We start from the raw sequence: 26714 nt of genomic DNA, 5'->3' as shown, positions 1-26714 counted from the left end.
AGCAATATTAAATCTTACCACTTTTCTCAATTTTTTTATATGAAATGAATGCATAACAGCAAGTTGTTAGCCTCAAACAAATCAACATTAAAAAAAAATTCCATTCCTTAAGAGTTGAGACTGTATCAACATTTATGTCATCTATCAGTTAAAACTGGCATTACCTGGACCCTGACATTTTTTTTATTTGCCAATCTGATAGAAGAAAAATACTAGTTCTCTTTTATTTTACATTCTCTGATGAATACCAGTGAGGCTAAAATTTATATTATTACTGGTCATTTATGTTTTTTCTTTTAAGAACTGAATGATCAATGTTCTGAAACTCTCCTTTTATTACTGAGGTATTCATCTTTTAATTATTAATATAAAAATCTCTTAAGAAAATTAGCCTTTGCTTTTTATATGTTACAAGCAATTTTTCTTAGGCTGCTGTTTGCATTTTGATTTTGTAGTTTCTGAACACTAGTTTTCCATTTTTAAGAAGCTAATCTTCCTTTAGGGTTTCTGTCTTTGGTGTCATGCTTAAAAAAGGCTTTTCCCAACGAAGATTGTATCAATACCTTCTTATATTTTCTTTTAGTAATTTAATGGTTTCATAGATTACATGTAATCAGCTCATTCATTCATCAACTGATTACAGACTAAGGTCGTATTTTTTTTCCTAACTGGTTGCTTACTCATCCCAATGGCATTTATTATTCTAGCCTTCCTCCACTTCTTTGAGATGCGTATTTCTAAGTTTTATAAACACACTTGGATTTGTGACTGGCAGTATAAAGTCTTTGGCAAAGACACTTGTTTGGGGAAATTTTTAACGCCAGATATAAGAACTTTTCAAATAAGTGGCATCTTAGGTATAAAATACTCAAGAGTATATATCCTTGTTCGTCAAAGCATGTGTGGATGTTGGTGTCTTACACGTATTCTGATATTGACCACTGTGGCACGACACAGAAATCCAACGTCCAGCTTAACGTTACAAACCATGCAGTCCGCTCTGTGACCTGTTACCACAGCTTCTGGACGCTGCTGCTGCACTGTGCTGTCCTTTTTCTTTTCCTTAGGAATGATTACTACCCACGCGAGACACCTTGGACATGGCTGTGCTCTGGCCATTCCATCCTGCCATGCTATGTTTTTTCTCTAGTTGGCTTTTCATTTCATGGATTACAGAGTTTCAACTCTATTGCCTGCCACTTTCAAATATGTTATTTGGTCTAAAATGATTATCACTTTACCTTATTCCCTCTGCTCCAGTCGAGTTCTTACTTAATCATTATTAGGATTATGTCTTCTCTTAACTCATTAAAAAGTGAGAACAGACTGTTCTATTTTTTTCTCTTTCATGAAACAAATCTCTCTCAGGAAAATGATCTGCTTCTGCATCAGTACTTCTTTTTCCCTCTTTGAAGTTGCACAGCTTTGAGACCTGATCCAAAGTTGCTTATTTATTATTGAATTTGCCCAGAAATTCCACAGTCCAACTTAAAAAGCAGCTTGGGAGCAGACTGGACTGTGATGAAACCCAAGAGCATCTCTTATTTACAAGGTTTCCTTCATGATGTCCCCAGCTTAAGAGTTCTGATTCACCTTCTGCACCTGGCTCTGGGAGGGCCTGGCCCAAAGTGGAGACGGTTCAGGGAAGGCCTGCTTACTTCCAGAGCTGGCAGGTAGAGGACTCACTGAGTATGTCTGTAACTACACATGCACCGTGGCCCAGAGCACAGTATACAAGTCCAGGACGGGCCAAATATATGTTACTATTGTCCACGGCTGCTGGGGCTGAAAACATTGTACTTCTCAGACAACTAGGTTTTAAAATACAATAATGGAATGCAACTGAGGGAAGTTCCTGGCACTCAGCTCTCAATCAGCCAGCCTGGCCCCTGCCCCACTGTTACAATTAGAGGAATTATCCTCCTCTTTCCTTGTGCTTTAGAGCCCACTCCCCACTACCTTTGAGGAACCATACTCCAGTGTCTTCAAGACTACTGGGAGCCCTGGGAAAACAAACTGTTTGAAGGGGTATGTCGGCACAAATCACTGTGACAGAATCCATTTCTAGATTCTAGATGGCCAACATCCACATATGCTCTGTCTGGTAACAAATCTGTGGACAACACCCTTGAGGCCAAGGAGTCATGCCAGCTCTCCATCCCACCTCCTCTTTTACAACCTTCTTCCTCCCTGCAAAAACGCCTACCTCCCATCTCTCCTTGTACTAGAATGAACTGCCTCGAGGGGTGGACATTCCTAGGGGCAAAAGTACCCGTGACACACTAATAATGGTAAAGCCACCTCAAAGCGATGCATTAAGGTAGGGTCTGCGTCTCCATTTGCTTTTCCCTATCTATACCCATTTCTTCCTTTTTAAAAATTATTTATTTCTGAGACAGCGTCTCATTCCACTGCTCAGGCTGGAGTGCACAGCAGCTCACTGTAGCCTCGAACTCCAGGACTCAGGTGATCCTCCCACCTCAACCACCCAAGTAGCTGGGACTACAGGTGTGCACCACCGCCCAGCTAATTTTTTGTAGAGATGGGGTCTCACCATGCTGCCCAGGCTGGTCTCAAACTCCTGACCACAAGTGATCTGTCCATCTTGGCCTCCCCAAAGTGTTGGGATTATAGGCATGAGCCACCACGCCTGGCCTATGCTCATTTCTGTAAAGGACAAAGCATGGTATTATAAATAGTATGTCCTGGTTCATGCTGAAGTGTCTTGGGTTCAGACACTGTGGAGTCTGATGGCATGGATGATGAAAACTTCATTTAGTAACTTCAAACCCTAAACCACTGTAAAAGCAGGCATCGCCCCTTTGAGAGCCAAGCAAAGAGGATGCCAAGAAACAACAGCCATGGTGCCTTCCTCTACCCAGGGCACCGGCTCCACGCCTCACCCATCTAACTAGGAACAGGAGCTCAGAGTGAGATGGCTGTCAGAGGCATGTTGTTAGAATGAAAATGAAGTAAGACTTTCGTCTGAGGGAAAGAGTCTGATTTCGCTGACTAGTTTGACAATTAACGTATATGGCAGATCATTTTGATAAACTGAATGGGCTGAATCTGGAGCTCCAAGTTTTGGGTGAAAATAGGAAGAATGTAATAAGATTTTTAAAACACTACACTGGTATACATATTACTATGCTGAAATTAATAACACTACTGTTGGCCGGGCGTGGTGGCTCAAGCCTGTAATCCCAGCACTTTGGGAGGCCGAGATGGGCGGATCACGAGGTCAGGAGATCGAGACCATCCTGGCTAACATGGTGAAACCCCGTCTCTACTAAAAAATACAAAAAACTAGCCGGGCGAGGTGGCGGGCGCCTGTAGTCCCAGCTACTCGGGAGGCTGAGGCAGGAGAATGGCGTGAACCCGGGAAGCGGAGCTTGCAGTGAGCTGAGATCCGGCCACTGCACTCCAGCCTGGGCGACAGAGCGAGACTCCGTCTCAAAAAAAAAAAAAAATAATAATAACACTGCTGTTTTTCTCAACTCTTCCTCAGCATTTCCAGCAAAAGCCTGCAAAGCTGCTCTGAAGTGAGGGGTGACAGATGTAACTATTCAGGGCAAAAAAGCATTCTGATGTCCCTGCAGCTGACAGGGATTGGTAAAGTGATTCTGGTGGACATTTCAGAAACTGAAGCAAAGGATTCCAACAACTGAGTGACAAAGTCTTCTCCAAGTCAGGTGGCTTCCAATTCTCTACTTTCAACAAAATGGAAGAAGGAACCTAATCTAATAGTCAGCGGAAAAATCATGAAAATACTTTACATGAGGACGGGCAAAGTGGCTCATGCCTGTAATCCCAGCACTTTGGGAGGCCAAGGCAGGTGGTTTGCTTGAGCTTAAGAGTTCGAGACCAGCCTGAGCAACATGGCTAAACCCCATCTCCACAAAAAAAAGAAAAATTAGCCGGGTGTGGTGGTGTGCACCTGTAGTCCCAGCTACTTGGGAAGCTGAGGTGAGAGGATTGCTTGAGCCTGGAAATTTGAGGCTGCAGTGAGCCACGACTGTACCACTTCACTCCAGCCTGGGCAATAGAGTGAGACCCTGTCTCACAAAAAAAAAAAAAAAAAAAAAAAAAAAACAACTTTATGATCTTTGGCCTTTAACTTGGAAGTCCAAAGACAAAATGGCACAGCCATAACATGACAACTTCCATCCCCATCTACTTATTTATATGAACAAGAAGTCCTGAGTGTTTATATCTATAAAGACAAAATAATGGAAGAAATCTGGTATTGGACCTTTGTTTCTAGCATAAAATAATATTCATTTACCAATGCATCAATTTAATCAGGGAAAATGCTAATAGTAACCCCATCATCATTTTCAGAGATACACTGCAGGTGAAATGTTATTTTATGTTTAATTATCATCAGAATTTGCGTAAATTCATCATTCATTACACAAACAGTTGATGAGTGCCCACCATGTGCCATACACAGTTCTATGCCCTGGAGACACATCAATAAGACATAATTCCCGCCCTTATGAAGAGTACATTCTAGTGGAAGGGAGAGAAAATACATAAATTACATAACAGAAGGAGTAAAAAGTGGGGAGAGGCTGCAATTTTAAGCAGGGAGGTCAGAGAAAATGATGACTTGAAGAAGGAGAGTACTGGGGTGAAGGACACTCCACGTAGATGAAACAGGGTGGGTATGGTAAGAGGCCTAGTATGTTCCGTGAACCCTGCAGAAGCCAGTGTAGTCAGAGAGTGAGGTGGGGGAAGAGGATCTGAGCCCAAAGAGGGAGCAGATGCAAAGGGTGTTGGGCCCTGCAGACCCCTGCAGGTAGCTGGCTCTGATTTAGAGTGAGATGGGGCCATGAAAGGGGTCTCAGTAGGGGAGGGACAGGAGCATATAAACGGATCACAGAGCAGGAGCCCAGTTGTGGGTATCTGTTGTAATCATCCAGGTGAGAGATGGTAATGGTTAGGATCAGGGTGGGAGGAGGTGAAGTGGACAGATTTTGAAGGCAGCAACACCAGAATTTGCTGACAGATTAGGCATGAGGGGAGGAGAGAAGGAGTCAAAGAAGATCTTTGACCTTGCAATGGAAAAGGCAGAGTTGCTACCATGAAGATAAAAGGACTGTAGAGGGCACAACTGTGTGAAGTTCAAATCAGACACATTAACTTGAGATTTCAAGTTGGCATCCCAGCGGAGGCGTTGAGTGGGCAGCTGACAGATCATTCTTGAGTGCTGGGAGAGGTTGGACAGAGAGGGCAGCTTGGGAGCCATTTGGGGTATAAAAGCATTCTGTCACAAGATAGCCAGGACACCAGGGAACTGACTATACAGGTCCAAAGACAGGATGAAGCCTTGAGGCTCCCTCACTTCGAGGGGCTGGGAGATGAGGCAAAGGATAGGCAGCCAGGACAACGGAAGAAAAACCAGAAGCAGGAGCCTGTACAAATAACAACTGCAACAATCGTTCAAAAGCAAATATTTAACACTTAAGAGTCTTAGTTACAGGAACTTTTCAAATAGTGAGTTCTGGGCCGTGCGTGGTGGCTCACGCCTATAATCCCAGCACTTCGGGAGGCCGAGGCCCGTGGATCACAAGGTCAAGAGCTCGAGACCAGCCTGGCCAACATGGTGAAACTCGTCTATACTAAGAATACAAAAATTAGCCAGGCATAGTGGCGGGTACCTGTACTCCCAGCTACTCAGGAGGCTGAGGCAGGAGAATTACTTGAACCTGGGAGGCAGAGGTTGCAGTGAGTTGAGATTACATCACTGCACTCCAGCCTGGGCTATAGAGCAAGACTCTGTCTCAAAAATAATAATAAAAAAAGCTCAATCTATCTATCTACCTGTATATCTAGTTACAGAAGAGTATAAAAAATCACAAATAAAATACTTATAAGCATAAAAATGTTTACATTATGATGCAATTCGAGGGAACAAGTGGAATGAAAACATGAGCGCTAGGAGAAAAAGTAGCAAAGGTTTTCTAGTCAGTGACGTAGAGCTTATACACATCAAAAAAAAAAAAAAAAGTGTGATGATGAGCATATCTGTGGTGGTGGGCATATCTGTGGTATTTAGATTCTATACTGGAAACATTTCAAAGAGTAATACAATATTTTCATTTTTATTTTTTATTTATTTATTTTTTTGAGACGGAGTCTCGCTCTGTCGCCCAGGCTGAAGTGCGGTGGCCGGATCTCAGCTCACTGCAAGCTCCGCCTCCCGGGTTTACGCCATTCTCCTGCCTCAGCCTCCCGAGTAGCTGGGACTACAGGCGCCCGCCACCTCGCCTGGCTAGTTTTTTGTATTTTTTTAGTAGAGACGGGGTTTCACCGGGTTAGCCAGGATGGTCTCGATCTCCTGACCTCGTGATCCGCCTGTCTCGGCCTCCCAAAGTGCTGGGATTACAGGCTTGAGCCACCGCGCCCGGCCCTATTTTCATTTTTAAATGTCAATATTTACAGCACACTAGAAGTTACATCCTATGCAAACCTTAAACTTAAAAGGCTCTGATCCATCTCAAATCAGACTGTTGAAAGAGAAGAGACAGAGACAGATGGTGGAGAAGAGTGAGTGAGTGCGAGTGGAGGCAGGAGGCAGGAGGCAGGACAGACAGGGGCACAGGGAGCAGGCAGGACTCTGGGATGTAGGGCTGCAGACAAAGACACAATGACAGCTATTATATAGAGATGCTGGGACTTAGAGGAAAACATGAACATAATGAAGCAAGAAATGGACGGTTAGGGGGAAAGCACCAAATGGAATGTCAGCAGCTAGAAAATACAGTATCTGAAATGAAAAATTCACTGGATGCGCTTAACAGCAAATGAGACATTGCAGAAAAAGAAATTATCCAAAATGAGGCACAGAAAGAAAAGCGAACAAAGCCTTGTGACCCAATGGAGGTACAATTTACACGTAGAAGTAATCTATATGTAAGACATATATGATATATATATGAACTAGAGTGCCAGAAAAGGATCACAGAAAAAATATTTAAAGAAATGTTGGCCAAATTATTTCTAGATTGGATGAAAACTATAACTTACAGATCCAAAAAGCTTAATAAATCCCAAATGTGATAAAAAAGAAAAAACCACTTCAAAGCACATTATAATCAAACTGCTGAAAACAGTGATAATCTTAAAAGCAGCCAGAGAATAAAATGCACATCGCATAAAGTGGAACAAAGAACCACCACTAACTTCTTCTAAGGAAAAAAATACGAAGGCAGTAGAATGACATCCTTAAAATGCTGAAACTGTCAACTTAAGAATTCAACCTTCAGCAACACTGACAGAATTCGTCACAAGCAAATCTGCACTACAGAAAAATCTTCAAGGATGTTCTTTAGGAAGAAGGAAAATAACAGAGAGAGAGAAACCTAGATCTACAAAAGGGAATGAGGGTCATAAATGTTAAGTATGTGGAGACATATATTTTTAAAATAGACTGTGTAAAGCACAGATAATATATTCTGGGTTACAATATACGTAAAAGTGAAACAAATGAGAGCTACAGAATAAAGGTTGGACTGGGAAATGGAAACACACTACTGTTTGTCTAAGCTTCCATCTTAAACATCAGAAAAAGAGCAAATTAAACCGGAAATAAAGAGGAGGCAAATAACAAAGACATGAACAAAATTCAAAAAGTAACAGAGCAAAATCAATGAAACTAAAAGTAGGTTCTTTGCAATGATAAAAAAGACAAAAATTACAATATCAGTAATTAAAGAGAAGATACAACACAGATTCTACAGAACTTAAAAGGGTAAGATGATACTAAGAACATTATATCAATAAATTAAAAAATGCAGAGGATATGAGCAAATCCCTTGAAGGACACAGATTAGTGAAATCCACTCAAGAATAACCTAGGCAGCCCTATATCTATTTGAAATGTGTTTATACTTAAAATCTTACCACAACAAAACAAAATTCCAGAGACAAGTGGCTTCACTGGTGAATCCTACCACTGAATAAAGAATTAACAGGCCAGGCACAGTGGTTCACACCTGTAATTCCAGCACTTTGGGAGGATCGCTTGAGCCCAAAGGTTCAAGACCAGCCTGGGCAACATAGTGAGACCCCCGTCTCTACAAAAAATAATTAGCTGGGCATGGTAGTGCATCTGCCCACTACAGATGGTGGGCATCTGTAGTCCCAGTTACCTGGGAGCCTGAGGCGAGAGGACTGCTTGAGCCCAAGAGGTTGAGGCGGCAGTGAAGCATGATCATGCCACTGCAATTCAGCCTGGGCAAGACAGTAAGACCTTGTCTAAAAAAAAATTAATCAACTAATTAATACTAATTCTACACAAGCTCTTCCAGAGACTAGAACACCTCCCCATTCAAAGACCAGAATACATTACCTTGACACCAAAATTAGGCAACTCATTATTTAAAAAAATTACAAATATCCCTCACAGACAGGTAAGAATTTGTAAAAATTCTTAATAAAATACTAATATATCAAACTGAGCAATATATGAAACCATTAACACATAATACATGATGAATTATGGTTTATCTCACAAATGCAGCTTTGGTTCAACATTTGAAAAATAATCTATCAATGTAATTTACCTTATCAACAGATCAAAATAAAAAAACCATTATGATCACCTCAGTAGATGCAGAAAAAGCATTTGGCAAATTAAGCATCCATTCATTATTGACCATTTTTGGTTTGGGGCAAAAAAAGCATCCACTCATGATTTAAAAAAATACATATATATACACACATATATATATGCAAACAAGAAGTAGAAAAGAACTTCTCAACCTGATAAAGGGCATCTGCAAAAACCCTATAGCAAGGCCAGACTCAGTGGCTCATGCCTGTAATTCCAGTACTTTGGGAGACCAAGGCAGGCAGATTATCTGAGGTCAGAAGTTCAAGACCAGCCTGGCCAACATGGTGAAATGCCATATCTACTAAAAATATAAAAATTAGCTGGGCATGGTGGTGGGCACCTGTAGTCCCAGCTACTCAGGAAGCTGAGGCACACGAATCACCTGAACCCGGGAGGCAGAGGATGCAGTGAGCGCAATCACACCACTGCACTCCAGCCTGGGCGATAGAGCAAGACTCCATCTCAAAAAAACAAACAAAACCCCTACAGCAAACCATACACGTAATGATGAAAGACTGATAACATCCCCCTAAGATCAGAAACAAGCCGGCTGGGTGCAATGGGTCACGCCTGTAATCCCAGCACTTTGGGAGGCAGAGGCGGGCGGATCACCTGAGGCTGGGAGTTCGACATGGTGAAACCTCATCTCTACTAAAAATACAAAAATTAGCTGGTTGTGGTGGTGCATGCCTGTAATCCCAGCTACTCGCAGGAGAATTGCCTCAACCTGGGAGGCGGAGGTTGTGGTGACCCGAGATCGCGCCATTGTACTCCAGCCTGGCAACAAGAGCGAAACTCTTTCTCAGGGAAAAAAAAAAAAAAAAGGAACAAGTCAAGGATGTCCCTCTCACCACTTCTATACATGATTGTACTGGAAGTCTTAGACAAGAAAACAAGGCAAGAAGAGGAAACAGAAGGATACAGACTGAAAGGGAGAGATAAAATTGTCTTTATGCACAGATGGCATGATAGTTTACATAGAAAAGTCTACAGAATCCACAATACAACTACTACCATGAAAAGCAGGTTTGTCAAGATTGTAGGACACAAGGTCACTCTACGAAAATCAGCTGTATTTGTATGTACTAGCAACAGAAAACTCAAAATAGATATATAAACCACATTCATGGATTAGAAGATGTGATAATTAAGATGACAATTATATGGTTTGGACGTATGTCCCCTCCAAATCTCATGTTGAAATGTGATGCCCAATGTTTGAGGTGGGGCCTGGTGGGAGGTGTCTGGGTGATGGGGGCAGATCCTTTATGAATGGCTCAGTGCCATGGTAATTAGTGAGTTCTTACTGTTAGTTCATGCAAGAGTTGGTTGTTTAAAAGCGTCTGCATCTCTTTTGCTCCCTCTCTCACCATGTGACAAGCTAGCTCCACTTTGCCTTCCACTAGGATTATAAGCTTCCCGATGCCCTCACTAGAGGCAGATGCCAGCACCATACTTCCTACACAGCCATAAGCCAAAATTAGCCTCTTTTCTTTACAAATTACCTGGCCTCAGGTATTTCTTTATAGCAATGCAAATAAACGAACACAGCAATTCTCCCCAAATTGATTTACATTAGAGTCAATGTAGTCCTAATTAAAATCTCAGCAAGTTTTTTGCCAAATTTGACAGGCTGATTCTAAAGTGTATGTAGAAAAGTAAAGGAACAAAAAATCACCAAAATAATTTTGAAAAAGTAGAAAAATGCTGAAGGAGTCAGAGGTCACATGATGGGATTTCAAGACTTACTATAAAGCCATAATAATCAAGCAGCGGTATTTGTACAAGTGTAGACATACAGAACAATGGAATGGAACAGAGTCCAGAAATAGACCCACACACATATAGTCATGTAATGTCAACAAAGGTGCCAAGGTAAGTCAATGAGAAAAACCTTCTTCAACAAATGGTACTAGAAATGGACAATGCAAAAAGAGATAGCAAAATAACAGAAACTACACTCTTTTCTTGTATAATATGTGAAAATTAACTCAAACTGGATCACACACCTAACTAAAACCTAGAGCTATAAAACCTCTGCTTTAAAAAAAATAAAGCCAGGCATGGTGGCTCCTGCCTGTAATCCCAGAACTTTGGGAGGCCAAAGTGGGCTGATCACTTGAGCCCAGGAGTTCAAGACTAGCTTGTGCAACATGGCGAAACCCTGTCTCTACAAAAAATAAAAAAATCAGCCACGTGTGGTAGCATGTTCCCGTGTACCCAGCTACCTCAGGAGGCTGAGGCAGAAGGATAACTTGAGCCCAGGAGGTGGAGGTTACAGTGAGCCATGATCGTGCCACTGCATTCCAGCTGGGGCAACAGAGCAAGACCGTGTCTCAAAAAAATAAAATAATTTTAACAATAAGAGAAAATCTTTGTATTTCTTAGACAAAGATTTCTTAGGACACAACAAACACAAACTATTCTTACCAGCTTTGCATTGCTGCTATAATAAATTTTCACAAACTCTATGCCTTGAACAATACAAATTTATTATCTTCTGGAGGCCAGAATACCAAAATGGGTCCCACTGGGCTAAGATCATGACGTTGGCAAGGGGGCACTCCTTTCTGGATGCCCCAGAAAAGGCTGTCTCCTTGCACTACCAGCAGTCAGAAGCTGCCCACAACCAGGGGTCATGGGCCCTTCCTCCATCTCCAGAGGCAGCAGTGGCAGGTGAGTCTTTCTGCCAGTGCATCACCTCACCTGCTTCCTGCTTCCATTGTCACATCACCTTCTCTGACTCTAACTGCTTCTCTCTCCCTTTCCACTTTAAGGATCCCTGTAATTACATTGGGTCCACCTAGAAACTCCAGGACAATCTCCCTGCCTTAAGATCAGATGACTAGCAACCTTAATTTATCTGTAACTCTAATTCCCTTTTGCCATGTAACATAACATATTCAACAGGTTCCAGGAATTAAGACATAGACATCTTTTAGGGCCATTATTCTGCCTACAACATTATCACAAAGAAAAAAATCATAAGTTGGATATCCCCAAATGAATTTAAAATACATGGTCTTTAAAAGACAGTATTAAGGAAATAAAGATGAGCCATAGACTAGGAAAAAACATTTAGAAAACACATCTGATAAAAGACATATCTAAGGTAAAGAACTCTTAAAATTCCACAATAAGAAAAAAAAACTTATTTTTTTTTTAAATGAGCAAAACAGTTGAGCAGATGCATCTCCAAAAAAGAGACAGTCATTAAGAATATGCAAACTAATACCACAATTAAATACCACTATGTAACCATTACCATGAGTAAAGTTTTTTAAACTAAATGCTGGTGAAAATACAGAGCAATTAGAATTCTCATACAGTGCTGGTGGGAATGCAAAATAGTACAGCTACTTGGAAAAAACAATTTTGTAGTTTCTTATAATTTAAGAAAACTGAGAGCAACTCAAATGCCTGCCATTTGATAAATGGATCATCAAACTGTGGTACATCCATACAACTGAAATAACAATACATGCAACAACATGGATGAATGTCAAAAGCATTACGCTAAGTGGGAGAAGCCACATACAAAATGTTGCATACTGTTTGGGTTCATCTAAATAATATCCTGGTAAAGGGAAAACTGTAGGGAAAGAAATCAGGTTGATGACTGCCAGGGGCTGGGGATGGAGAGGGGATCTACAAAGGGGGTCGAGGGAACTTTTTGAGGCGATGGAAACTTCCTGTATCTTAATAGCAGTGGTGGTTATGTGACTGAGTAGGTCTGTCAAAAGGCAGAGAGCTGTCTACCTAAGAATGGTAAACTTACTGTATGTAAATTATAGCTCACTAAACATGATTCTTAAAAAAGATAAAAAGCCTGTGCCACATAAAAGACACCATCAGGTGGAACAGGAACCTTAAAGAGTGGTGGTAATTTTTTAAATGCCAAAAACCTTAAGATTTAAATACTATGTCATTTTTGGAGATTTTATACACACTATATACATTTTTACTGGAGACCACCAGAATCTATTTTTGCCCATGGAAGCGAATGGTTTTTACAACAATTCCTGTCATACTCACTTCAGGAAGCTTGAGCATCCCACGAGAGAATATGACTTGGAGTTACGTTTAAGGCAGGGGACAGACCAGCATGAGAACAGATCAGGTGTCCCTGTATCAGATGATGGGGTGGCCTACTCAGTAGGCACAGTAAGCAAAGAAGCATCACATCAGCCAAATTCTTGGAAGGGGCAAGGAGAGAGCAGTGAATGTTTTCCTGACGAAAGTCAAGAGAATGCTTTGGCAGATAACTGACATTTTAAAAGCTCACATCATATTTCTATTCTACATCACAAGAAAATTGGCATCTGTATTTTTAAGATTATTTGAAAGAAAAGATTCCACACACACACACAAAAAAACACCTGTGCTTCTTTCAACTTTATCCCCCTTATAATGGTTATTTCCATACTAAAACTAAAAATCAAGCTAGAAAGAACCAGGGATGAGAGTATAAATTTTATGTGTCTGAAACCTTTACATATTAACAATAAACTACATGTAAACTACTACATGGTCAGGATGTTGGTCGAGGCAATAGGACTGCTCCAGTGCTCTGCTCCATTTCCTTATCTTCTTACATGTCTATGACTATTTAAATGTTGTTCCAAAATATTCATGTGTCAGCCAGGCATGGTGGCTGATGCCTTTAATTCTGGCACATTGGGAAGCCAAGGCAGATGGATCACTTGAGGTCAGGAGTTCGAGATCAGCCTGGCCAACAGGGGAAACCCTGTCTCTACTAAAAATAAAAAAATAAATAAAATAAAAAAATTAGCCAGGCGTGGTGGTACACACATGTAATCCCAGCTACTCAAGAGGCTGAGGCAGAAGAATCACTTCAACCTAGGAGGCAGAGATTGTAGTGAGTCAACATCATGCCACTCCACTCCAGCCTGGGTGATGGAGTGAGATTCTGTCTCAAACAATAAAAACAAAATGTTCATGCGTGGAACCAACTCGGGTTTCAGGTTCACCAACGGTAATTCTTTGCTTAAAGATTGGGATATTCCGGTTGGGTGCGGTGGCTCATGCCTATAATCCCAGCACTTTGGGAGGCTGAGGCAGGCAGATCACCAGAGGTCTGGAGTTTGAGACCAGCCTGGCCAACATGGTGAAACCTCATCTCTACTAAAAATATAAAAATTAGCTGGGTGTGGTGGCACATGCCCATAATCCCAGCTACTCGGAAGCCTGAGGCAGGAGAATCACTTGAACCTGGGAGGCAGAGGTTGCAGTAAGCTGAGATTACGCCACTGTACTCCAGCCTGGGCAACAGAGCGAGACTCTGTCTCAAAAAAAAAAAAAAAAAAAAAATTGGATATTCCTTTATTACACATTCAGAAACTTCTCCTTCCATAGCTCCAAAGCTCTGAAACAAACCAAAAGTGATGGGGATAGCAGATAAATCCATTAAATGTTTATGACTTAATGTAAGCTGCACATTTACTATCATGTATCAGGGAGTTTTTATAAATTAAATTTTCAAAATAAGAAAACGTCAAAATCTAATGACATACATTCTAAAACAAATTTAGAGAAATACATACATAACTACAAAAGATTTATAATCTAGCTATCGAAGTCTCTAATTAGAATTTTTTCTATACGTAATATCAATAAAAACCCTTTAAAAAACACCACATATCTGATAAAGGATTCATATCAAGGTATAAAAGGAAAGCTGACAACTTAATAAGACAATCAGGCCGGGCGTGGTGGCTCACGCCTGTAATCCCAGCACTTTGGGAAGCTGAGGCGGGCAGATCACCTGAGGTCGGGAGTTCAAGACCTGCCTGATCAACATGGAGAAACCCTGTCTCTACTAAAAATACAAAATTAGCCAGGCATGGTGGCGCATGCCTGTAATCCCAGTTACTCAGGAGGCTGAGGCAGGAGAATCACTTGAACCAGGAGGCAGAGGTTGCAGTGAGCTGAGATTGACTGCACTCCAGCCTGGGCAACGAGAGTGAAACTCGATCTTGAAAAAAAAAAGACAATCATATTTTTAAGTGGGCAAAATATTTGAAGACTCACTTGAACAAAGAAGATACACAGATAGAAAACAAGCAAACAATAAGATCACCATCACTGGTTATTAGGGAAATGCAAGTTAAAGTTATAATGAGATATACACCTACTAGAATGGCTAAAATTGAAAAGAATGACAATACCAGTTGTTGGTAAGAATATAGAGTAACTGGAATTCTCATTCATTGCTAGTAGGAATGTAAAACTTTGCAAAACTTAATGGTGGTGGTTTTATAAAGTTAAACTTACTCTTACCACATGGCCCAGTAATTCAACTGCTTTGTATTTATCCAGAAGAAATAAAAACATACTGGCAAATGAGGACCTGCACATACTTTAACAGCTTCATGTATAATAATAGCCCCAAAGTGGAAACAACACAAAGGTTCATCCACTGGTGAATGGGTAAATAAACTGGTATGCGTTCATACAACAGAATACAACTCATCAATACAAAATACAGAATACTGATTAACAACATGGGTGAAACTCAAAAACATGACACTAAGTAAAAGAATATAACCTATATCTCAATCAACATTACTTTTGAAAACACTAAAATAGATATATACACACCAATGATCTAGGTTCTACTTTAAGAAGCTAGAAAAAGTAAAGTAAAACCAAAGCATTAGGAAGGAAATAACAAAGAGTGGAAATAAATGAAATGGGCAAACAATTGAGAAAAAGTCAGTTCTTTGCAAAAACCAACTGCATAAACCTTTAGCTAACATGATCAAGAAAAATGAGAAGCCACAAATTATTTATCAGTAATGAAAAAGGAGACATCAATATAAGTCTTACAGATATTAGTAGACTAGTAAGAATATTCTGGGCTGGGCGCAGTGGCTGACACTTCCAATCCCAGCACTTTGGGAGGCCAAGGTGGGTGGATCACAAGGTCAGGAGATTGAGACCAGCCTGGCCAACATGGTGAAACCTGTTTCTGCTAAAAATACAAAAATTAGCTGGGTGTAGTGGTGTGTGCCTGTAATCCCAGCTACTCAGGAGGCTGAGGCAGGAGAATCGCTTGAACCTGGGAGGTGGAGGTTGCAGTGAGCTGAGATCGCGCTCCTGTACTCCAGCCTAGGTGACAGGGCGAGACTCCATTTCAAAAAAAAAAAAAAAAAAGAATAACATCAAAATACTTACACTATGAATTTCCAAATAAGTACTATATAAAGCTACGACAATTAAAACAGTGTGGTACGGGCCTAAGGGTAAACACAGATCAATGGAACAGAATCAAGTCCAAAAAGCAGAACTACACATATACAGTCAATGCTTTTTGGTCAAGGTATCAAGGTAATTCAATGAAGAAAGGAAAGTCCTTTCATTGAAACAGTTGGATATCTATATACATAAAGTAAATCTCAACCTCTGTCTTACTCCATACACAAAAATCAACTCAAGATGGATGATGGACCTTAACATAAAACCTACAATCATAAAGCTTCTAGGAAAAAAACATAGGAGCATATATTTATAAGCTTTGGGTAAGCAAAAATTTCTTGGACAGGACATAAAAGGCACAAACTATTTTAAAAATTGATAAACTGCACATCATAAAAATGAAAATTTCAGCCAGATGTGGTGGCTCACGCCAGTAATCTCAGCACTTTGGGGGCCAGAGTGGATGGATTACTTGAGGCCAAGAGTTTGAGACGATCCTGGCCAACAGAGCAAAACCCTGTCTCTACTAAAATTACAAAAATTAGCTGGGTGTGGTGGTGCACACCTGTAACCCCAGCTACTCAGGAGGCTGAGGCATGAGAATCACTAGAATCCAGGAGGCAGAGGTTTCAGTCAGGTAAAGTTGCACCACTGCACTCCAGCCTGGGTGACACAGCAAGACTCTGTCTCAAAAAAAAAAAAAAAAAAATTCCTCCTCAACAAAAGACAGCATTTTTAAAAATGAGCAGAGAAGTCACAGAATGGGAGAAAATATTCACAGCTTGTGCATCTGACAAAGGACTTGTATTCAGACCACAGCATAAAATAAAAAGTGTTTTTAGGGCAAAAGACTGGGGCACTTCAGAAAGGACGATGTATAAATGGCTGGTAAATACATGAAAAGATACTCTACATCATCTGTCACTGGGAAATGCAAATAAAAACCCCAATGATATACCACTTCACACCCAAATGTTGATACATATGTAGAACAACGGAAAATTCTCATACAGTGCTGGTCAGGGTATGGCATAACCACAGTGGAAAGTTTCTTAAAAAGTTAAACATGTTATCTTTCCTATGACTCAGAAATTCCACTCTTGGGTAGAATTAAAGAGAAAGGAAAACAAAGAACATGAAAAGCTTGTTAAAAAAAAAAGTTCACAGCAGTCAAACTTCATTGCTTTTGGTTTACTAATATTAGCCAAAAACTAGAAACTACTCAAATGTCTATCACTGGGAAGATAAATTATGGCATATTCATTAAAATTCTATAAAAGGGGAATAAAATGATTCACACGTGTAAATTTAAAACTATGTTAAGTGAAAGAAGTCAGAGACAAAGAGTACATATATAGCATTCCATTTACATATAAAAAATTCAAGAATAAGCAAAACTAATCTATGGAAATAAAAATCAGAAAGTAATTTTGGATGGTGGTGTGGGGGGCAAGGAACTGGCTACAAAGAGGCAGAAGGAAACTTTGGGAATGATGGAAATGTTTTTCATATTTATTGGGGTTATGGTTACGTATGTGTATACATTTTCCAAATGTAAGCTATACATTTCAAATTAGTACATTTTATTGTTTATACTTTTATACTTCACTAAAACTGATTTTAAAAATTTAAATTTAAGGCTGGGCGTGGTGGCTCACGCCTGTAATCCCAGTACTTTGGGAGGCCGAGGTGGGCGGATCACAAGGTCAGGAGATCGAGACCATCCTGGCTAACACGGTGAAACCCTGTCTCTACTAAAAATACAAAAAATTAGCCAGGCGTGGTGGCGGGCGCCTGTTGTCCCAGTTACTCAGGAGGCTGAGGCAGGAGAATGGCATGAACCCGGGAGGCAGAGCTTTCAGTGAGCCGAGATCGCACCGCTGCACTCCAGCCTGGGCAACAGAGTGAGACTCCCTCTCAAAAACAAAAAAAATTTAAATTTAAATTTAAAAAATTGTCATTGTTATTTAAACCCATGTTCCCTTCAGTTTAAAACCATCACCACCATCACAGCAAGGCAGGCTAAGGTGACCTCCATCAACATGTCAGCCAGGCCACTCACTGAACAGGTCGTTTTTCAAACTGTCCCACTAACTTCACAGAAGACTCCATGGGATATTTCAGGCTATCTTTTAAGTTTTTGTTTTGTTTCACTTCACTTATTACTACTTTTTCTTGTTTTGTGAGATGATGTGGACACTTTTTTTCTAAATTCGGTCCCTTTCTTTTCCCCATCACCAAATTACATTTCCATGTTTGTCTCTAAAGAGTGTATATTTATTCCCAAGCATGAGCAACCATTCCAAAAACAAACAAAACTATGAAAATGTTAGCAAGTGTGAACAGGAGCCAGATAAAGAGGTGTGAGCTGAAAACGCAGATGCAATTCTTCCACTCTTGACCATTCTAACCCCCAGATCATAGATACTAGTGAGTTTTCAGCCCTAGCCCCAGGATTACTGGCTACAAATAAGTTCATTTCAAAATTTTTATTTCATATATTGTTAAAACTTCACAACTTAGACATATCACTGTAATTTGTTTTCAATATGAAGAAGAGCATGATTCCAAAAAACTTTTTAAAAACCATGGTATGTGGCAAGTTTTTAGGGTTGGCATATCTTGGCTACACTTCTCTTAATAATTAAAGAGCAGGCATCACCACAGCTTTCTAACTCACAGACATCACAAAATAGGGCATATACACAGTATCTAAAAAGCATGCTGTGCACAGCTCAATGTTAATGTCCCTGAAGTACACTTATTAAAAATATGAATGTTCAGGCATTAAGTATTTACAGGTACCAAGACACAAGTTACTTTTTATTTGTTATTTATTTATTTTTTTTGAGACAGCTCTGTCGCCCAGGCTAGAGTGCACTGGGCTGATCTCAGCTCACTGCAACCTCCACCTCCTGGGTTCAAGCGATTCTCCTGTCTCAGCCTCCTGAGTAGCTGGGATCACAGGCATGAGCGACCACCACACCGGGCTAATTTTTTTGTATGTTTAGTAGAAACAAGGTTTCACCATATTGGCCAGGCTGGTCTCGAACTCCTGACCTCAAGGGATCCACCCACCTGAGCCTCCCAAAGTGCTGGAATTACAGGCATTAGCCACCGTGCCCAGCCACAAGTTACTTTTTAATCTGATGGAACAGTGAATAGAAAAACTAACAATTATGCTCCATTTTCAAGGACAATTATAAGACCAACATCAAAGATGCTATCATATATATAATCTCGATAATCACAACATTAATGTGATTCAGTAAAAAATTTCAGTTAAAAAATAAGGGGGGCTGGGTGCAGTGGCTCACACCTGTAATCCCAGCACTTTGAGAAGCTGAGGAAGACAGATCACCTGAGGTTAGGAGTTTGAGACCAGCCTGGCCAACAGAGTGAAATTCCATCTTTACTAAAAATACAAAAATTAGCTGGGCCTGGTGGTGCATGCCTGTAATCCCAGCTACTTGGGAGGCTGAGGCAGGAGAATCACTTGAACCGGGAAGGCGAAGGTTGCAGTGAGCTGAGATCGCGCCACAGCACTCCAGCCTGGGTGGCAGAGTGAGACTCCGTCTCAGAAAACAAAAAAGAAAAAAAGGCGGAGGAGAGGTGGGGAAGAAACATTTATCCAGCAGTTAGACCTGCCAGAAACCCAGTCATGTGACAGTAAAGAGCCTGGAAAAATCAACAAACATCTTTGAGTGGCCAAGGACCACAAAGCCCATGCTTGGGATGGGCAGAGCCACAGAATCCCTGATAGCCATTGAAAATGCCCTAGAAAGGCAGATGAAAGAAAATATTTTACTATTAACACACAAGTCTGAAATTAGTAAACAGAGAACCAATCTTAATCACTACAATAATTTCTGAGAATACTCTACATTACTTAACAGAATAGTAAATGATGTCCATAACAGTGACCCTGAGTCACCAAGAAAGCATTAGAGTGTGCTCAATACGTCTCGTCAAAAACAGCACAATATGCAATGTGTAGCCAAAGGCAGCCAAAGGATCGTGAGAGTTTTCATCATTTCACAGTTTAAAGTCCTTCACTACATTTATCTATAGATGTCAGGCATGTGGAACATTCCGCTTTCTAATGATGGTGTTCTATTTGGCATAAAGTACGGCCAACAGAAAAAACAAGAAAGAAAAGAATATATATATATATATATATATATAAAATGATGATGTTCTAGTATTAACTACTATACCCAAGTACTCTCCTTATCTTAATCAGTATCAGATTGATTTACACTTCCAGAGCCCCTTGTAGAACCATCACATAGATAAAATGGAATTTTTTAAAGTGTTCAAGCGTATTTTGAAACCAGGATTTCTTGTGCTATTATTATCAAACATCTTCCACAGAAAAAGCCCATCCTACCCACAGAGAGACAAGGCCAGGACTTATTAGTGGGTTCATTGCCACCTACCAAAATCCTGTATTCTTTTCCACATTTTAATTTAATTTCCACATTTTAATTAACTAGTGACTAATAATTCTCAGTTTCTCACTACCTTTCCATATCCCAAATAAAATAATACCCTATATTTCCACCACCAAACATCCTTCCCTCTTGTTAATTCCCCACAGCAGCATCGACTGGTTGCCACTCACTGTCCAACACAAACACCAGTGGATTGTGAAGTGTGGGAATCTGCAGCTCTTGGAGCTGCATTGTAACTAGAAAATATACAAGTCCTCCTCTTGCTGTCTACTTTAACCAAGAAGAAACATGTTGCCATGCTGGGGCAGCTTAGGGATTAGACACTTATCAGTCTTTCTGAGGTCAGCTGGTAATCTTCTTTCTGTCTGCTTCTGTGTGCCAGACCCTGGGCTTAAGTGCTTTACCCACACTATCTGTTTAATCCTCACAACTGTCCTATGAGATAGGTCCTATTTGACCCCACTTTGTAGATAGGCAGGCTGTGGCTGAAAGGTCAAGCAACTTAACCAAGGTCACACTATTCCTATGTGGGGGAAAAGGATTGGAACCCACTTACAACTTCAAAGCCCACACTCTTCACTATACATCAACTGCTTCAGCTGTCATTAGCTTTAGTTACATTTATACATCATTGAGAGTATACACTGAATGCCTCAAATTCACTTTACTATGCTTTATTTCATTCACTATGAAGTATGTATCTTATCTTCATATGAAATTATTATTAATGTGTTAATTTTTTAAAAGCTAGAGGACAAACGAAGGCAAAGAATACAGGTTTGGGCAGCCTTTATAATTTGCTGTTTGAAATAACTTTAATACTTAAGTATGTAAGAATGTTACCTGGGGTTACTGTTAGCTGAAAACAATGAAGCTTGTTTGGATCAGGAAAATGCACTTTACATGTACCTGCAAAAGAAACAGCACATCAGGAAGGCCTGGCAGTGAGCAACAGTCCATATGATGAGGCTAACTTTTGAACACATGTAAAGTTAGCGGTGCTAGAGGGATTTGTATGGTTTATGGAAAGCTGGTAGATCTCCCTCCCTATTTGTCTGATAATAACTGTGCCAATAAAATTGCAAACCAGTGGTTTTTGTCATGTGTTTTTCTCCTTAGTCTTTTACTAGTTAATCCCAAATAGAGATGTTTTCCTTCAACCTTTAAGTGGTCACTAAACCATTTATTTCAAAAGAATTATGCTACTGTACTTTGACAAGAAGAAACCATATCTCAGGGAGATTAATATATGCAGGCAAAGGCTAACTAAACACGAAAAAACCAGGAAGGAGCCCAGGTCAACTCTGTTCCCCTGGCACCACAGACACTCAGTCACCATGGTAAATGGAAGTTCTTTATAAAGAAGGGTGCTGGCTGGGCGTGGTGGCTTATGCCTGTAATCCCAGCTACTTGGGAGGCTGAGGCAGGAGAACCACTTGAACGGGGGAGACGGAGGTTGCAGTGAGCAGAGATCGCACCATTGCACTCCAGCTTGGGCAACGAGAGCGAAACCCCGTCTCAAAAAAAAAAAAAAGAAGAGTGTGCACGGGACTTAGCTCCCACCAGCCAGAGTTTACCATGATATTTTGTCTTTTTAAAAAATACCTTTACTACCTAAGTGGTAAAGCATCTTGCTTTGTTGGTAAAATAATGCTCTACTGACCCAGATGGCAATGTTCTGTGCCCACTGGTCCAAGTCACAAGAGGCCTAAATCAGGACAAAATGTTCCCCTGGGAGAGGGGCTACTGGCTGCTGGTGCAGGCCAGGGAAGTTGACTGCACCCCACCCGTCTCGTTCAAACAAATGGCACATGGCTAATTACCCATGGAAAAAATACCCAAGGAATCTGGAAGGAATATATATAGAAATTTTCTACATCTATAAAATCAGAAAATACTACGCTAAACTTTTTTTTAGACAGGGTCTCACTCTGTTGCCTGGGCTGGAGGACAGTGGCATGATTCCAGCTCACCGCAACCTTTGCCTCCAAGGCTCAGGTGATCCTCCCACCTCAGCCTCCTGAGTAGCAGCGACTACAGGTGCACACCACCACACCTGGCTAATTTTTGTATATTTTGTAGAGACAGGTTTTTGCCATGTTACCCAGGCTAGTCTCGAACTCCCTTGCTCAAGTGATCCACTCACCTTGGCCTCTGAAAGTGCTAGGATTACAGGTGTGGGCTACCACACCAGGCCTATGCTAAACTTCTCAGTTCACCACTGGTGGTGAACTAAACATGGAAAAACCAGGAAACAACCCAGGTCAAATTTCTACTCCGTTCTCCTAGTACCATAGACATTCATAGTCACCACGGCAAATGGAAGTTAAAAAGAGTGTTGGCCAGGCGCGGTGGCTCATGCCTATAATCCCAGAACTTTGGGAGGCCAAGGTGGGTGGTTCATGAGGTCAGTAGTTCGAGACCAGCCTGGCCAACAAGGCGAAACCCCGTCTCACCTAAAAATACAAAAATTAGCCGGGCAAGGTGGTAGGTGCCTGTAGTCCCAGCTACTTGGGAGGCTGAGGCAGGAGAATTGCCTGAACCTGGGAGGCGGAGGTTGCCATGAGCTGAGATCATGCCACTGCACTCCAGCCTGGGCAACAAAGCGAGACTCCATCTTAAAAAAAAAAAAAAGAGTGCTGCCCAGGAGTTAGCTCCCACCCAGAGTTTACTATGAATTTTGTCTTTTTAAGTTTTTAAAGTTTTTTTAGAAAACTTTTTAAAAGTTTTTTTAAAGTTATCTTACAAGTTCCACCAAAAGTATTTGCTTAGTTTGACAATGATAAAAATTTTTATCGAAAACAGGACAATTCAAATTTCTATCAGAGGTGACCTTAGAGACGATCTAGTCCAACGTCCTCAACTAGGAGACATAAGTAGAAGGTCCAGAGAGGTTTGGTGACTAGCCCAAGATCATACAGGTTATCAACAGAAGCAAGGTTAATTCCTACATTAATAACTAGTTCATGACTCCTTCTCCTACTGCATGCCTCATTTCCTTTCAGTACGTAATGAACATGTTAAGACATGGGACACCTGTACATACAAACAACAAATAACACAGGACTGTTAGTGGGGTTTCCTTTCCAGAGTGAAACTGCCTAGAAAAGCAAGAAGCAGGCCGGGCGCGGTGGCTCATTGTAATCCCAGCACTTTGGGAGGCCGAGGCAGGTGGATCATGAGGTCAGGAAATCGAGACTATCCTGGTTAACTAACACGGTGAAACCCCGTCTCTACTAAAAATATAAAAAATTAGCCGGGCATAGTGGCGGGCACCTGTGGTCCCAGCTACTCGGGAGGCTGAGGCAGGAGAATGGCGTGAACCCGGCAGCAGAGCTTGCGATGAGCTGAGATCGTGCCACTGCACTCTAGCCTGGGCAACGAATGAGACTCCGTCTCAAAAAAAAAAAAGCAAAGCAAAGCAAAAAGCAGTCTTAGAGATGACAATGTCACAGTCCTTACTTTAGAAATAAAGAAACTGGAGCCAAAGAGTTCAAGACTTTCTCCAAAATTACACATTGAGAACTATGTGTGAAATACTTAAAATGGGCTTTATTCTTCCTAATCTTAACTTGCAAAGATAAATGCCATCCTTCTAGTGAGTTCTAAGTAACAAAAACATATGATTATGACTTGGGATGTTAATCATGTTAGTCATGTTTCGATGATTAACAGAAGTTGGCATCATGTATTTGTTTTTAATATCTAGCATTCTCCTTTGTTTTAATAGACAGATGAGGAAATCAATGGCTCCAAAAAAGCTGGCCCACCAAGAATAAAGAAATTATCGGCCGGGCGCGATGGCTCATGCCTGTAATCCTAGCACTTTGGGAGGCCAAGGCAGTTGGATCACCTGAGGTTAGGAGTTCAAGCCCAGCCTGGCCAACATGGTAAAAACCCCCTCTCTACTAAAAATACAAAAAATTAGCCAGGTGTGATGGCGCATGCCTGTAATCCCAGTTACTCAGGAGGCTGAGGTGGGAGAATTGCTTGAACCTGGGGGACAGACGTTGCAGTGAGCCAAGATTGCGCCACTTCACTCCAGCCCGGGTGAAAGAGCGTGACTCTGTCTCAAAAAAAAAAAAAAAAAATTATCAAAGTGGATTAAAAAGCAATAAAACTATGCCAGGTGCAGTGGCTCATGCCTGTAATTCTGGCAAAACCCTGTCTCCACTAAAAATACAAAAATTGGCTAGGCGTGGTAGCAGGCATCTCTAATCCCAGCTACTTAGGAGGCTGAGGCAGGAGAGTCACTTGAATCCAGGAAGTGGAGGTCGCAGTGAGTCGAGATCGCACCACTGCATTCCAGCCTGGGTGACAGAGCAAGACTCCATCTCAAAAAAAAAGAGAGAAAAGAAAGGTTAAGTTTAAAAAAAAAATGTTAACAGTCAGGTTTTTGTTCTAGTTCAATTCACTAGAATTAAGCTTTTTATCTACATGTAGGCATGCACTATCTAAGCCTCTAATAATATTTCAGTCTATCTGGAAGAAACATTTTAAATCTTTTTGCAGAGAAACCTCTACAAACTTGCATGTACAGAGCTCTAAACTAGTTATGAATAGTTACTAAGTGGTACTGATACAAGGCAAGTTATTTTGTTAGCCTTTGTAAATATGTTAGAAAGATAATTAAACAGATAGTGAAGGGCTATGCATTGGTGGCTTCTTGTTTTCTCTTTAGAATAATGAGACATACTTTTGGAAAGCATGGCTTTTAAAATGATATAATTTCCCCCCTCTTTGATTAGGAGAGAAGGTAGGGAGAAAGAACGAAAGAAGAGGCAGAGAACATGCTATCTTTTTATCTGACACCATAGCCATAGGGCTAGGAAGATGTGCCATGGTTCTTTCAAACCTAAGGTATGCAGTTACAATCCTGATTTGAAAGCCAGTCATAAATTTTCTTGTTTTTAAAGTACACTCTATGGGTTAAAAATCAACAATCTCTGTAAGATACATATCAAGGATGAATGAACCATTTATAAGTGAGACCTTTTCTGTGATTTTGATTAAATGTCTGTATGTGTTGGCCATGCACAGTGGCTCGTGCCTGTAATCTCAGCACTTTGGGAGGCCAAGGTGGGAGGATCACTTGAGCCCAGGAGTTTGAGATCAGCCTGGGCAACACAAGAGACTCCATCTCTACAAAAAAAATAATAATAATTTTTAAAAATTAGCTAGGTGTAGTAGCATGCACTTGAGGTCTGAGGTCTCAGCTGCTCAGGAGGCTGAGGTGGGAAGATCACTTGAGCCCAGGAGGTTGAGGCTGCAGTGAGCCACACTCATGCCATTGTACTCCAACTTGGGCAACAAAGAGAGATCCTGTCTATAAAAAAACACAAAAAAAAGTTTACATATACATACAGGCTCAAGCTGGGGGTCTGTGGGAAGATAAGATGGGAGTGGAAAGCAGAGGAGTTATTTTATTTTTATGAGGCAAATGTCCTAATAAAAGAGAAGAGTATAATGAACCCATCCCCCAGCTTCAACATTCTGCCAATCTTGCTTGTCTATCCTGCCCCCTCACAGTTACTTGTCTTCCTGTAGCATTTTAAAGCAAACCACTTCATCTGTAAATATTTCAGTGGGTAGAAAGATAACCTTTTTGTGTTTTGTGGTTTTTGTTTTTTTTTTTTTTTGAGACAGTCTCACTCCGTTGCCCAGGCTGGAGTGCAGTGGCATAATCTCAGCTCACTGCAAACTCCACCTCCTGGGTTCAAGCAATTCTCTTGCCTCAGCCTCCCAAGCAGCTGGGATTACAGGTGCACACCACCACAACCAGCTAAATTTGTACTTTTAGTAGAGACAGGGTTTCATCATGTTGGCCAACCTGGTCTCAAACTCCTGACCTCAAATGATCCACTCATTTCAGCCTCTCAAAGTGCTAGGAATACAGGCGTGAGCCATTGCACCCAGCCAAAAAGATAACCTTTTAACAGAATCTCAAGATATTGCCTCATTTCTGAGTTGAAGAAAACTTTGAGGTCAAGCAATCCAATGTCTTTCAAAACACCTTCAACTGAGATCCATAGTAAGAAACATATTTTATACCACAACTCACTATACCTACCCATAAGTTTCATGTTGAAAATAATCTTTTGGCTGGGAGCGGTGGCTCACGCCTATAATCCCAGCACTTTGGGAGGCCGAGGCAGGCAGATCACTTGAGCCCAGGAGTTTGAGACCAGCCTGCCCAACATGGCAAAAACCCATCTGTGCTAAAAATACAAAAATTAGCCTGGCATGGTGGTGCGTGCCTGTGGTCCCAGCTACTCGGGAGGCTGAGACACAAGAATTGCTTGAACCTAGGAAGCAGACTCCAGCCTGGGTGACCGAGTGAGACTCTGTCTTGAAAATAATAATAATTTTTTAAGAAACATTACATACTTACCCTCTCAAACTGATTTCACAACCATGTAGAG

The 26714-nt window shown here is 41.0% G+C and overlaps 1 protein-coding gene across 9 annotated transcripts in view; it reads right to left on the bottom strand.

The window, feature by feature from the left end:
* The window catches only part of UBE2F (ubiquitin conjugating enzyme E2 F (putative)), a 75819-nt gene that overhangs the window by 26346 nt on the left and 22759 nt on the right, over positions 1–26714 (bottom strand). For all 9 annotated transcript variants that reach the window (XM_003908145.3, XM_009183451.2, XM_021924199.1 and 6 more), the window contains exon 4: positions 21136–21201. In XM_003908145.3, the coding sequence (XP_003908194.1) occupies positions 21136–21201 (66 nt within the window). The remainder of the gene's footprint in view (positions 1–21135; positions 21202–26714) is intronic.

Source organism: Papio anubis, chromosome 10 (assembly GCF_008728515.1).
Source record: "Papio anubis isolate 15944 chromosome 10, Panubis1.0, whole genome shotgun sequence".
NCBI lineage: Eukaryota > Metazoa > Chordata > Mammalia > Primates > Cercopithecidae > Papio > Papio anubis.
Note: the sequence above shows the minus strand (reverse complement) of the source record. Positions and strands in the feature narration are given on the sequence as shown.